The sequence below is a fragment of the Scyliorhinus torazame genome, chromosome 13, assembly GCF_047496885.1.
Source record: "Scyliorhinus torazame isolate Kashiwa2021f chromosome 13, sScyTor2.1, whole genome shotgun sequence".
Classification (NCBI taxonomy): domain Eukaryota; kingdom Metazoa; phylum Chordata; class Chondrichthyes; order Carcharhiniformes; family Scyliorhinidae; genus Scyliorhinus; species Scyliorhinus torazame.
The window spans coordinates 205423106-205437512 of NC_092719.1; the positions used below are offsets into that span (position 1 = coordinate 205423106).

General features: G+C 43.0%; 1 protein-coding gene across 3 annotated transcripts in view; it reads left to right on the forward strand.

The window, feature by feature from the left end:
* LOC140388553 (protein phosphatase 1M-like) overlaps positions 1-14407 on the forward strand; it is a 67607-nt gene that overhangs the window by 49782 nt on the left and 3418 nt on the right. For all 3 annotated transcript variants that reach the window (XM_072472946.1, XM_072472944.1, XM_072472945.1), the window contains exons 7-9: positions 3529-3592; positions 4537-4644; positions 13919-14067. In XM_072472946.1, the coding sequence (XP_072329047.1) occupies positions 3529-3592; positions 4537-4644; positions 13919-14067 (321 nt within the window). The remainder of the gene's footprint in view (positions 1-3528; positions 3593-4536; positions 4645-13918; positions 14068-14407) is intronic.

The window sequence follows — 14407 nt, forward strand, 5'->3', positions numbered from 1 at the left end:
TCTCAAAGTAGTGGTGCCTCCCTTGATATGTGACCCACAGTCTTGCCGGTTGCAGCATTCCAAATTTTATCTTCCTTTTGTGAAGTACCGCCTTGGCCCGATTAAAGCTCGCCCTCCTTCTCGCCACCTCCGCACTCCAGTCTTGATAAACGCGGATCACCGCGTTCTCCCATTTACTGCACCGAGTTTTCTTCGCCCATCTAAGGACCATTTCTCTATCCTTAAAACGGAGGAATCTCACCACTATGGCTCTGGGAGTTTCTCCTGCTCTCGATCCTCGCGCCATAACTCGGTACGCTCCCTCCACCTCCAACGGACCCGTCGGGGCCTCCGCTCCCATTAACGAATGCAGCATCGTGCTCACATATGCCCCGACGTCCGCCCCCTCCACACCTTCAGGAAGGCCAAGAATCCTCAGGTTGTTCCTCCTTGCGTTGTTTTCCAGTGCCTCCAACCTCTCCACACATCGTTTCTGGTGTGCCTCCTGTATCTCCGACTTCACCACCAGGCCCTGTATATCGTTCTCATTCTCGGCTGCTTTCGCCTTCACGACCCGAAGCTCCTGCTCCTGGGTCTTTTGTTCCTCCTTTAGCCCTTCGATCGCCTGTAGTATCGGGGCCAACAACTCTTTCTTCATTTCCTTTTTTATCTCCTCCACGCAGCATTTCAAGAACTCTTGTTGTTCAGGGCCCCATATGAAACTGCCACCTTCCGACGCCATCTTGGTTTTTGCTTGCCTTCCTTGCCGTTGTTCCAAAGGATCCGCTGCAATCCGGCCACTTCCCTCTCCTTTTTCCATCCGTGTCCAGGGGGAACACCCTCCTGGTTTACCGCACGGTGTTTTTAGCCGTTAAAATTGCCGTTGGGGCTCCTATCAAGAGCCCAAAAGTCCGTTTCACAGGGAGCTGCCGAAACGTGCGACTCAGCTGGTCATCGCCGCACCCGGAAGTCCGGCTTGTGCACTCTTACTATCTCAGTAGCTGTGTCCTGTAGAGAGAGAGAGAGTCTTAATGCCCTGTGTGCTTTATAGTGGTGGTGTCCTGTCTGGTGATAGGTTGTTATGTGTCGTGTGTGTTCATTGGTTATCCTGTGTGTCAATCACTGCCTGTCTGCATCTCATTATATACATGAGTGGATATTATGACAGTAGTGTAAATAAAATTATAGTTTTGTTTGTTAACAAAGCTTTGTGTTCTTTATTCAGCACTCTGCATCCGAACCATCCAGGTAAAACAAAATAGAGAACATAACAACAAAGTGTGTTGGGATGGAAACCTTTCTGTTTGACCTGTTGTTGGATTTTCTCCAGATTTGGGAAGTGCTGAGTAATTATGTTCTTTAACTGGGAGGACATCTGGCCCAATTTCAATTTGAACGCATTCACTACACTGATCATGTGTGACAAGCCTCTGTCGCTCCCTTGCAGTTCGCGATTCAGCTCATTCCATTTTCCACTTGTATCCGTAAGAAACATCGTCAAGTCCAGTAATCACGCGTCATCTGACAGCTCACTATGCGCCTCCTTTATTTAAGCAAGGTGACAATTCCATGGAGCCGATTTTAAAAATCTCTGGTGTACCTTTCCTCAACTTAATCACCTCACATCTGCACGAGGGATTAGTTCACTGTAGGTGGCATCAAGCTCATTGAGTAAGGATTTGAGCAAATGATGCTGGCATGAATTGAGTTGAATATCTTGACAGCAACTGCCATTACATGAGGGAAAGTCAATAACTTGCTCGCATATTGGTGGATAACACAGTGGTAATTGACAAAGGAGCAGAATTCAGGATCATTTCTGCAAAGCGCAACAACGACAGCATTGATCCCAGTATTTATGGTACACACTCAGTTGTGATTGAAACAAGTTTCTTGATCGGAATGTTGTTCCCAATTGTGCACCTTTTGAATTTGTTGTCGGCATCCTCGCCTCTTGTCTACAAAAGAATTTTTATATGACATGCAAACAAAAACAATCAGTTGGGTCATATCTGTCATGTCTACTGATTCCTCAAACTGCAGTGAGAAACATTCACAGGCCAAAGACTCTTGGTGTATTTGCTGAGAGACATCTTCGGACAATTCCACCCTTTTGGCTACTGTTAAAGGTGCCAAGCAGGATGCTCTTGATGGTTGTCATAACTTCACCTTTGTTTTTCAAGTCTTTGAACGAATTGTCGGCAGCAATTGTCATAGCCTCCCTGATAACTTTGCCATTGGTGAATGGTTTTGTGTTTCACCAGTAGATGTCTAATGTGAAAAGATGCCTCTTTGCTGGCCTTGCTTTGAGCCACAGGTTTTCAAAAGAGCAAATTTCAAAATCCCCATTAAGTCCCAAATTTCTTCACCCGAATCACGCTGTTTAAAGGGAAATTATAAAAACAATTTTGCATGCATTTTCTACTGATGCAGTTCTAAATGACCTACTTTACTCAAGGCTATATTCTGTTGACAAGTGGTCTTGAAGTTTGTTTTCCCGTTCCTGGTTTAAATGGTAGATTTCTGCCCTCCTTGGAGGTCCTCGGCTCCTTCACTCATTTTGCCTTCAACCAGCTTATTCCAAGTTTTGGCACCTGCGTGAATCTCGTTGCCCAAGTCCCATAGAACTTTTGCCGTTATTCAGCAGGCAGTGAGCTGATTCACTCATCGTTGCGAGAAACCCCGAGTCTTGCGCAGTTCGGCAGGCAGCGATGATCGAATGTTCGAGACCCCGGGATCGACGACCACTGGACTAAAGAAAAGCTTGGCGGACAATTGTTCCTTGGTGTGTCCCCCATAGTAACACCTCTGCCAATCAGAGTCGACTTGCCTGGTTTGAATTTAAACAAAAGCTTGGGGGATAACTCTTCCCTGGTGCATTCTTCATGGCACAGGCTCGACCAATCAGAGTTAACTTGCTAGCCAATCCGGTCGCTTTTCTCGTGTGGTATAAAGTTACTGTTCCCTTTGAAATTTGGTATTCTTGTGTCTGTCTCAAGAACGTGCAGGATGAAGTGGCTTTGGCTGCATGTCTCTCTTCAGCAATATTATTTCACCAGTTATTATCCAATTTGCAATAACTTGTCCAAAGACCTTTTAAAAGCAAGGAATTTCATTTGTATAGCATCTTTTGTGACTTCAGCATCTGAAAAACTCTTTCAAGTGTAGTCACAATTATAAAGTAGGAAGCCAATTTGCACACTGCAAGCTCTCACAAACGCCATATTGAGCACAGGATTTGTTTAGTGAGAAAACTGTGGCCAGGACTCACCCGCTCCTATTCAAGAAGGTGCCATGGGATCTTTTGCAATTCCCTGAGAAGGTAGAGAAGGTAGATGGGGGTCTCTAGAATGGGAATTGGACCCACACTCTTGACACTGAGGGAAGAAGGCTACCACAGCCGATAACCGGTTTCTTCTGAACTGTGATACGTTACGTAATATTCTCCTCCGAAGCATCCTTTTCATGCCAGCAATGGCTGCAGCCCCTCTCTATTAACCCACGCTGATTTAAAACCATTGCCAACAGTCTTGTTATGTCTTTTTTCAGGGGATACAAAATGGCACAAGAAGACGACCTCAAGTACCCCGTTGTGCACGGAGATGGAAGACAGGTACACATTTGAAAAATCGCTGTACAAACTGCCCTAGGTTGTGCAACATTAAAGAGGCTGCATTGCCCTGATAAGGCCCATAGAGGCAAGCGGTGATATTACTGCCGTCATCGTTTTTAGGAACACAAGTTGATTGGCTTTGTTACATTCCGCCGTGAGTGGGCTATTAACAATTGTGCACAAAACGCTGTGGGTTTACTCCTATGATTAGTGATATTTGAGGAGAAACGGGATCTGCTGCAGATTGAGCTGAACTTTACGAATGGTGGAACCGGAGCAGGTCGGTCGCACACTCCCAAGTCCTCTTTGCCATTCAGTTCGGTGAGAGCTGATCTGTGCCCCAGCCCCGTTTACCCACCCCTGGCCCACATCCTTTGGCACCCTTGCTGAACAAAGGTTTCACAGTGTGCTGTCTGAAAGTCCTCTGCATTCAGACATGGCAGCATGAGCTACCTCGAGCAGGCCAGCGTCTCAGAGCTTTGATACAGTGGTGTGCTTCCCGTCTCTTGTGATCCCTCACATAGCAGGTTTCCATTCTTGGGTGGTCCAGAGTGGTGCCTGGCTGTTTGCCAGAGTGAAAGTCTTGGGGATGTGATTTGCTGTTGTGTTTATGTTCACTAGCAGCAGACTCCAGACCATCAATTGCTAGTTCCCTGCTATATATCCAGTTGCCTCATTTCAGCAGGGGAGTGGGAACAGAATAGTCGCCATCAGCTTGGGGGGGCGGGGGGGGTCATTCCTGTTCATTGGTGACTTCCAACATGTGGATGTCTACACCACCGCTGAATGCAATATTGGACTTGGCTACAATTTATCTCCCTCCTCCTTGGCACACACACATCCGCTAAGTGCCATTTTGTATTGTTTCAATATTTCCATCCATTAAGAGCCTTCATTTCTCTGAATTCTTGCCAGTCATACTGCCATTTTGCCTTCCCTTTCAGACTCGAGTAATGGGGACAATCGCAGTAACACGAGGCCTTGGCGACCATGGGTTGATGGTCTATGACAGTGACCTCCAAGTGAAACCATTTTTATCCTGCATTCCTGAGGTAAGTACAGAGGCGAAACAGCAACGGCTTTTAGCACCCGTATCTCGGTCCCTGTATTGTTCCTGGCAGTGGGTGGGTGTGAATAGAAGATTCTTCACTCATTTGTCTTTTATATCACCAGTATTCTTTGCTACAATTACTGCACTCTTCTTCCAAACAATTAAGTGAGTGAGCGTTATGGACTCATTGTCGCTAATGAGGCTGAAATGCTCAAGTAAGCAAATATAGGGGTGAGAGTGGTGATATAATTGGAATAGACATGGGTTCCATTCCCACCACGGCAGCTGGTGAAATTTGAATTAATTTGTAAAAACTAGGATTGAAAGTGAACCTCTGAAATGGTGACCATGACAACTATTGTTATAAAATCCTGCCTGGTTCACTAATGTCTTAGGGATGGAAATCTGCCATCCTTACCTGGTCTGGCCTACATGTGATTCCAGGCCCACAGCAGCGTGATTGACTCTTAAGTTCCCTCCTGAAATGACCTGCAAAACATGGGTTCGAGGGCAATTAAGGGTGCTGCCGCTGCCAGAGGCTTCTACATCCCGGGAAATAAATGTTTTAAATTGAGAGAGGTACGGGAAGAGTAGCCAGCAATCATAAAACCACAGCCCTGGATCAAGTAAGGATTTGGGAAGAATGTGTATTGTGATTCCTAGCTCTGCTCACAATAGTGGTCAGAAAACCAGTGTTATAATCTCATCAAGACACACAGAATGTTGTATCTAGAGAATGAAGCTTAATGAACTAATTGCTGTATTTGAACTCGAGGTGAGCTTGCTGCCCTTAAATCATTATACAGATGCGCAGAAATTTATTTTATTTTAGATTTCCTATTTTGTTGACAACATTTTACAAAGCCAAATGTTGGCTGATATTCAGTTTTAATTATTGTGTGCAAATCATTGTGAATTAATAAAGCATAACTTTTTTGTAATGACTTGAACTTATATTCTTTTGTAACCGCTGATGTCTCAAAGTGCTTAACAGGCAATGGAATATTTTTTGAAGTGTAGTCACTATTGTAATAGAGTAAATGCAGCAACCATATGCACAGCAAGATCGCACAACCGCAATCAGAACTTGTACAACACACCAATTCGACCTCAGCTGGAGTATTGTGTACAGTTCTGGGCGCCACACTGTATGAAGGATGTGAACACATTGGAGAGAGTACAGAAGAGGTTTACAATAATGGTTCCAGGAATGAGAAACTTCAGTTATGAGGATAGATTGGAGAGGTTGGGACTGTTCTCCTTGGAGAGAAGAAGGCTTAAGAGGGGATTTGATGGAGATGTTCAAAATGAAATGAAATGAAATAAATCGCTTATTGTCACAAGTAGGCTTCAAATGAAGTTACTGTGAAAAGCCCCTAGTCGCCACATTCCGGCGCCTGTTCGGGGAGGCTGTTACGGGAATTGAACCGTGCTGCTGGCCTGCCTTGGTCTGCTTTCAAAGCCAGCGATTTAGCCCTGTGCTAAACAGCCCCTTAAATCATGAGGGGGCTGGACAGAGTAGATAAGGAGAAACTGTTCCTGCTTGTAAAAGGATCCAGAAAAAGTATGAGGTTATACACTTTGGAAGGAGGATTGGAGGCATAGGCTATTTTCTAAATGGGGAAATGCTTAGGAAGTCAGAAGCACAGAGGGACTTGGGAGTCCTTGTTTAAGATTTTCTTAAGGTTAACGTGCAGGTTCAGTCAGCAGTTAGGAAGCCAAATGCAATGTCATCGTTCATGTCGAGAGGGCTAGAATACAAGAGCAAGGATGTACTTCTGAGGTTGTATAAGGGTCTGGTCAGACCCTATTTGTGTTAAATTATGGGTTAAGAGACATTCCAATTAGTTGTCCCATTTATGTTAAGTACACAATAATTGACACTGATATGTAAAGGGGCTTCAGGTGGCCTTTGTGTCAGGTGATGTGATGTTAGAGTCTGTTGAAGTAAATTAAAGGTGTTTGTGGAAAAGGAGCAGAACCTTTGAGTCTTTATACAAAGCAGCTAAACGTCTAACAAATGGTAGCAGAGGATAGTTGCTGTGCAAATGTGAAGGGTTAAAAGATACAACTTTTCCAGACCAAACATGTGAGAAGAAAAAAACCCAAAGATATATGGCTGAACCTAGGATAAAGATGGCCGGATATGACTACCCCCCCCCCCCCCCTTATTTTCTGAAAGGGGATCGTACGACCAATGGCGAAGTGCAGTAGTTATGTGGACTCAGGTAGCTGCCTTGGGAAAGAGAAAACAAGGTATGGCATTGGCTCTTTCTCTACCTTATGACAGTAAAATCCGGAGCAAAGTGTTTTCTGAGCTGGAATTGGAAGAGTTAGACTCAGAAGAAGGTCTGCAGACTCTATTACATTATATGGATCAGATTTATAAGAAGGATGACTTGTTGAGCTGATAGGTTCCAGAAAATAGTGGATTTCTCCATTGAAGACTATATAATGGAATTTGGCAGACTATATAAAAGGCTGCAGGAACACAGTCTGTATTGGCCTTTAAATTACTTGACTGTTCTAGAGTGAACAACATGGATAGGCTCCTGGTTTTGACAGGAGTTCAGTTTACTGATAAGGGTACCTTATTCGAACAGATGACAAAAATGTTTCTGGGGAAACATTCGATTCCGATGGCTCTGATGACCCAAATAGGTCAGCCAGCAATAAAGCAGAATATGGCAGATACACTACTAACAGGATGGCGAAATCGTACGGCTACAAACAGGTTCCAAGACTATAGAAGGAGATCGGGACCTGGAAATTATGAAGACAGAAACCCAGTTAGAACCTATAATAGGAAGGTGAACCCCAGATATGCACGGGGCATGATAAATCGATCTTTTCAATGTGACTCTCAATACCATTATGCTTTCAACTGTCCAACACTGTAGAAGCCAGCTGTTTTCTATAGGTAAGAGATAGCTATTTTGCATTAAGCCCCCTAGTCTATTAAATACCATTTAAAAACTCACTCATAACCTCAGGTCATTTCAAAACATGGCTTCAACAGAACACAGAAGCAGATAGATTAAAACAGCATTCTTTCTCGGCTAACAAATACATTTGCAAGATAAAGTGACCACGGACAGGGCAAGCTCCATGGCAACGCCACGGAAACCTAAAGGCGCTATTGTATTCAGCAACAAACCAGTTCAGGTCACTTGCGATAACAGCATTCCATAACTCATACAGGAATTCATTTTAGGTTCATGTTGCATATTAAAGATGGACAGCTTACCATCAAATCAAATGTATTTGAATCTAACTCCAACCCAATTAGGATTATATTGGGGTGTAATTAGATGGCTAAAGACAGATATGATCCAGTATAACAGTGAAGTTTCGTTCGGCCATTTTTAGCTGGATCATTTTCTCATTCTCTCCGGAATCAATCTGTACTTTGACTTAACTATTCGCTGTCTTTCATATTTCACTTTCTGACTTGACTTTTGAAGTTATTGCGAGCTGTTGGCCTAAGCAAGAAAATCATTTCTGTGATTCTTTGAAGGTTTCAAATGTCTACAAATTGCCTTTTAAATGACTCTCAATTGTAATCAATAGAAGACAAATAAAACAATTCTTATTTGCACCTGAGAAGTTTTAACTTCAATTTCTATTGAGATCTAGTGATTCGCAAAGTGCAGCTGAATCCGGATGGTAGATCTAACAAACATGTTATAATGGGGTGTTTGAAGTGACACATGACACAGAAGAGGAAAAAGATAGTGACCAGAAAGAAGGCATTGTCCTATTAACAAGCAGTTTTACGCCGGTAATGAGGGTGTTGGTTGCAGAATCCTTCAATTGTGCTGTATTGGACAGTGGCTGCACATCTATTGTGTGTGGAATTGACTGGTTGAAATGTTACCTGGACTCCTTGACTGCTGAAAATCGTAACAAGGTTAAGGAGTTTGAAAGTTCCACAAGTTTCAGGTTTGGGGATGATAATACTCTGAAGTCGCTGAAAAGAGTCATGATCCCTTGCAATATTGCCGGAGTGAATCATTTCATGAGATACCTTTGCTTCTGAGCAGACCGTCGATGAAGAAAGCACACATGAAACTGGATATGGAACAGGATAAGACAACAGTTTTTGGAAAGACGGTGGACTTAAAATTTACACAGTCAGGACACTATTGTATTCCATTACTGACAAATAATATTTCAAGTACAGTTGGTAAGGATGTGTTAATGGCAGTTGAAAATGGGACTTTAGCTGATAAAAAGCTTGTTGTATTAAAACTGCAAAGGCAATTTGCAAATCCGTCTCCGCAGAGGCTGAAAAATGTATTAAAGGATGCAGAGGCAAGGGATGAAGACTATACTAAGCTAATAGAACAGGTTAGTGATCGCTGTGAAGTTTGTAGGAAGTACAGAAGGACACCAGCACGACCGATAGTAACCCTACCTTTGGCCAGGGATTTTAACGACGTTGTGGCCATGGACCATAAGATCCGGGATAAAGCAAATAATATATTTATTTTGCATTTTGTAGATTTAGCAACCAGATTTAGTCAATCGACGATTGTACGAAGTAAAGAAAAGAGAGTAATTTTGGATCAAATCGTGGAAAAGTGGATAGGGACAGGAATGGGCCCATCGGCAAAATTTCTTACGGACAATGGGGGAGAATGTGCAAATGATGAGTTTAGGGATATGTGTGAAAACGTGAATATCACAGTTCTGAATACGGCCGCAGAAAGCCCATTTAGTAATGGTGTGTGTGAAAGAAACCATGCAGTAATAGATAACATGCTCTGGAAAATTTTCGCAGATAGACCAAACTGCACATTAAATTCAGCTTTAGCATGGGCGGTACATGCAAAAAATTCATTGCAGATGGTTGGGGGCTATAGCCACTATCAATTAGTGTTTGGTAGAAATCCTAAAATTCCGTCCATTTTGGATGACCAGCCTCCAGCTTGGGAAGGGACTACAATTAGCTCTGCCTTTGCTGAGCATTTAAATGCATTACATAGCAGTAGAAAAGCTTTTTTGGAAGCAGAAGTCTCTGAAAGAATTCGCAGAGCTTTGAGGCATAATGTACGGCCATCAAATACCGTTTTTCAGCAAGGAGACATAGTATACTATAAGAGAGACAATTTTAATGAATGGAAAGGCCCAGGGAAGATCATAGGCATAGATCGCAAAACAATTATTTTGCAACATGGCAATCAAACTGTTAGGGTACATTCATCAAGGATAATGGGTACAGATTACAAATTTTCAAATTTAGACAGAGCAGACAGATATGATGAGGAACCAGGGTCATCTGGTACGCACATGTTACAGAACTATGAGGACCAGTTAACTGATATAGACAGGGTTTTTGTAGAGGAACACGAACAGGCCATTTTTCCAAAAGAACAACTGCCAAAAGTTGGTACAAAAGTGACATACTTGCCTGAAGGGTCTAGTCAATGGCATGATGCAACTGTTATTAGTAGAGCAGGGAAGGCCACTGGAAAGTATAAACATTGGTTGAATGTACGGCATTCAGGGAGGGAGTCAAGACAATGGATTGGGAACACTAAGTTCAAAAATGGAGGGCACAGAAACGCAGTGCCAGTTCAGATAGTTCATCGGATAGTGAACAGGTCCACAGGAAAAGGTCGAGAACTATTGAAAGGACATCCCACAGCAGAAGGGAAAGATCAAGCAGTAGCAGTACAGAACGAGATACCAGGCAGGAGAGGGGACGTAGTTTATCAAAGTCTCGGAACATGAGTAAGACTACAAATACTAATAGGAGTAGAAGCCCACATGCACGTGAGATTTTGGTGGCTTCCAATAAGTTAGATGAAAAACTTATCAATGGTGCCAAACAGCAAGAACTGCATAGTTGGACTGAATTTGGGGTATACACGGAAGTACCGGATAGGGGACAAAGAGCTTTATCCCACAGATGGATTTGCACGGAAAAACGTCTTCCGGATGGAACTTATAAGGCAAAGGCCAGGCTTGTGGCGAGGGGATTTGAAGATAACTTAGAAGATCAGGATTTAAGGGTAGATTCACCTACAGCAGGAAAGGTTATTTTAAAGATCTTCTTGGCTCTATTAGCCACAAAGGCATGGGAATGCAAATCTATAGATATAAAAGCTGCCTTCTTGCAGGGGCTTCAGCTCCCGAGAGACATTTTTCTCCGTCCTCCTAAAGAGGCAGCTAACATAGAAGGGGTACTCTGAAAGTTGAACAAATGTGTATATGGATTAAATGATGCGTATAGAGTGTGGTATTTTTCGGTAAGGTCAGTTTTGTTAAAGTTAGGCTGTTACCACTTGGAAGCAGATCCGGCAATGTTTTACTGGCACTATAAAGGAAATCTTTCTGACATCTTTATAGTGCATGTCAATGATTTTTTGTGGGGTGGGACTAGTGATTTTGAAGCTATTGTATGGTTTGAGGAAAGAATTCAGGATTGGAAGCCAGGCTTCAGGTGCATTTAAATATATTGGACTGGAAATCGGACAGACTAAGTTAGGGGCAGCTTTATGTCAGCAATATTATTTGGAAAGCATCCTCCAATAGCAATTAGCCGTGGCCAGGTTTCACAAAAAGCCGCAATGGTTTCAAAGATGGAAATAGAGCAACTGCAAAGTCTAATTGGGCAACTAATTGGTTAGGTAGACCGACTAGACCGGATGTGAGTTTTGATGTCTTAGAGTTAAGTACAAAAATGAATGACCCCAATGTGATGAAATGAAAATCGCTTATTGTCACAAGTAGGCTTCAAATGAAGTTACTGTGAAAAGCCCCTGGTCGCCACATTCCGGCGCCTGGTATGGGAATTGAACCGTGCTGCTGGCCTGCCTTGGTCTGCTTTAAATTAAATGCCAGCTCTTTAGCCCTGTGCAAAACCAGAAGACATAATAAGAGCAAATAAAGCGTTGGTCAAACTAAAAATGCAGGAGTGTGTTTTGAGGTTGCCAGTTTTAGGTGACCTTCGGCACCTGAAACTCATAGTTTGTAGTGATGCTTTCTATGCAAATTTATGTGATGGGGTATCAAGCGCAGGAGGTTTTATAATTTTCCTTTTTGGGGAACTGTGGTAAATGTTGCCCTCTTGTATAGGAAACAAAAAAATAAGGAGAGTGGTCAAAAACACTTTGGCTGCTGAGACGTTAAGCCTTGTAGAGGCGGTGGATTCGGCCTTTTATATATTTCAGATATTGACGGAGATTGGGGGATTTGGGCAATATACCTATTGAATGTCACATTGACAATAAATCTCCGTGGGAAAAGGTGCACTCTACAAAAAGTGTCAATGAAAAAAGGTTAAGGATAGACATCTCAAGTTTGAAGCAGACGTTGGACAGATGGGAAATAGCACAAATTAAATGGGTTGACAGTAGCCATCAATTGTCAGACTGTTTTACAAAAAAGAGGGGCGAGCTCACAGAAAATTTTGGATATTGTTAATGAAGGGTGCCTGTTTCTGTGACTGGTCCAAAAAAAAAAGATAAATAAAAGAAGGGGGGAAATTGCGTGTGTGTTTTTGAGCGTCTTGTAATTTTGTTTTCACCTAATTTTTTTTCTCCAAGGAAGGGGAGACTTTTAAGTTATGGGTTAAGAGACATTCCAATTAGTTGTCTCGTTTATGTTAAGTACCCAATAATTGACACTGACATGTAAAGGGGCTTCAGGTGGCCTTTGTGTCAGGTGATGTGATGTTAGAGGTTTGTCCAGAGTCTGTTGAAGTAAATTAACGGTGTTTGTGGAAAAGGAGCAGAACCTTTGACTCTTTATACAACAGCAGCTAAACGTCTAACAATTTGGAGTTTTGTGAGCAGTTTTGGGCCACATATCTAAGGAAGGATGTGCTGGCCTTGTGAACCTCTGGAGGTTCGCAATAATGATCCCTGGAATGAAGAGCTTGTCGTATGATGAACGGTTGAGGACTCTGGGTCTGTACTCGTTTGAGTTTAGAAGGATGAGGGAGAATCTTATTGAAACTTACAGGCCACTGTGAGGCCTGGATAGAGTGGGCTTGAAGAGGATGTCTCCACTTGTAGGAAAAACTAGAACCAGAGGACACCATCTCAAACTAAAGGGACGATTCTTTAAAACAGAGATGAGATGGAATTTCTTCAGCCAGACGGTGGTGAATCAGTGGAACTCTGCCGCAGAAGACTGTGGAGGCCAAATCACTGAGTGTCTTTAAGACAGAGATAGATAATTTTTGATTAATAAGTGGTCAGGAGTTCTGGGGAGGAGGCAGGAGAATGGGGATGAGTAACATTTCAGCCATGGTTGAATGGCAGAGCAAACTCGATGGGCCGTGTGGTCTAATTCTGCTCCTATGTCTTATGGGCTTACAAGACCGAGAGGATACAGATTTAAGCTGATTTGTAAAAGAAGCAAATGTGATGTGAAAATAACTTTTTCACACAAAGTGTGGTTCAGGTCTGGAATGCACTGCCTGGAAGTGTGGTGGAGGCGGGTTCAATCGAGGCATTCAAGTGGGCATTAGATGATTACTTGAATAGAAAGAAGTCTTGCAACACCATGTTAAAGTTGAACAGGTTTGTTTCCTCAGTTTCACCTGAGGAAGGAGCTACGCTCCGAAAGCTAGTGATTTCAAACAAACCTGTTTGACTGGTGTTGTAAGACTTCTCACTGTGCCCACCCCAGTCCAACGCCGGCATCTCCACATCATACTTGAATAGGAGCAATGTACAGGTGTACGGGAAAAAGACAGGGGAATGGCGTTAAGTCGTGATGCTTGTCTGGAGAGCTGGTGCAGACACTCTGTGCCGAATGGCTGCCTTTGTCTGCGGCTTAACAGTTCTGTGATAGTGACTTATACAGATAGAGTATCTATTATCCAAAATCCTTGTGGCCGATCACGCTTCGGATAATTTTGGTTTTGAGATACCACATATAGGTATGCATCGAGTGCAGGCAAACAACTGGACTTCCAGTGCTAAAGGTCAAGTGGGGTTCGTGTCGGCTTGGGTGAGGGACTTCCCGTGCTAAATGCTGATGGGGTTCACCACAACGCAGGTTTTAGATGTGCCCGGTTTTTGGATTTACAAATCAAAGATACTCGGCCTGAAATCTGTTCTTTAATGTTGATTGAGGGATAAAAATGTGGTATTCTGGCAGTGCAGCACTCCCCCTGTACATGGAGCTGGATACCAAAAAAAAAATAACTTCACACATTGTAAAATAATTCTCAATAGGTTTGCCAGGAGCCAGGATCGTAGATGTCAGATGTACTTTGTATTCATCAGGGCTTCTCCCCATTTTCTTTTATTTAAAAGGTTACAGTCTTCGACCTGGGACAACAAGAATTTGGGCAAAGCGATGTCCTCGTAATGGCCACTGACGGATTATGGGATGTCATGTCTAATAAAGAGGTGGCGGACACCAGCCAGAGATTTTTGGAAGATCAGAATCACAATCCACGCAGGTAAAGGATGGTCATCACTTGCAGGTTCTGGTCACCATAATGCAGCAAAATGCGACGTGAACGATGATGCAGGCTGTCAAATTCCAAGATCTGATATAAAATCAATTTGTTGCTGCACTAGTGTACCATTAATAAAGGCAGCATATGCCTTAACAGGCCAAAAGGCCCAGAGTTCAATTTCCCATTTATATTCGACTAGGAGGAAGGGACACGGTTTTCACTGATATCCAACTCGGATACAGAGGGGAAAATCAGCCAAAGAGTATTATTCCTGATTACCTATTCCGGGAAACTTTTTTTCAAATAAATTTAGTGTACCCAATTCATTTTTTTCCAATTA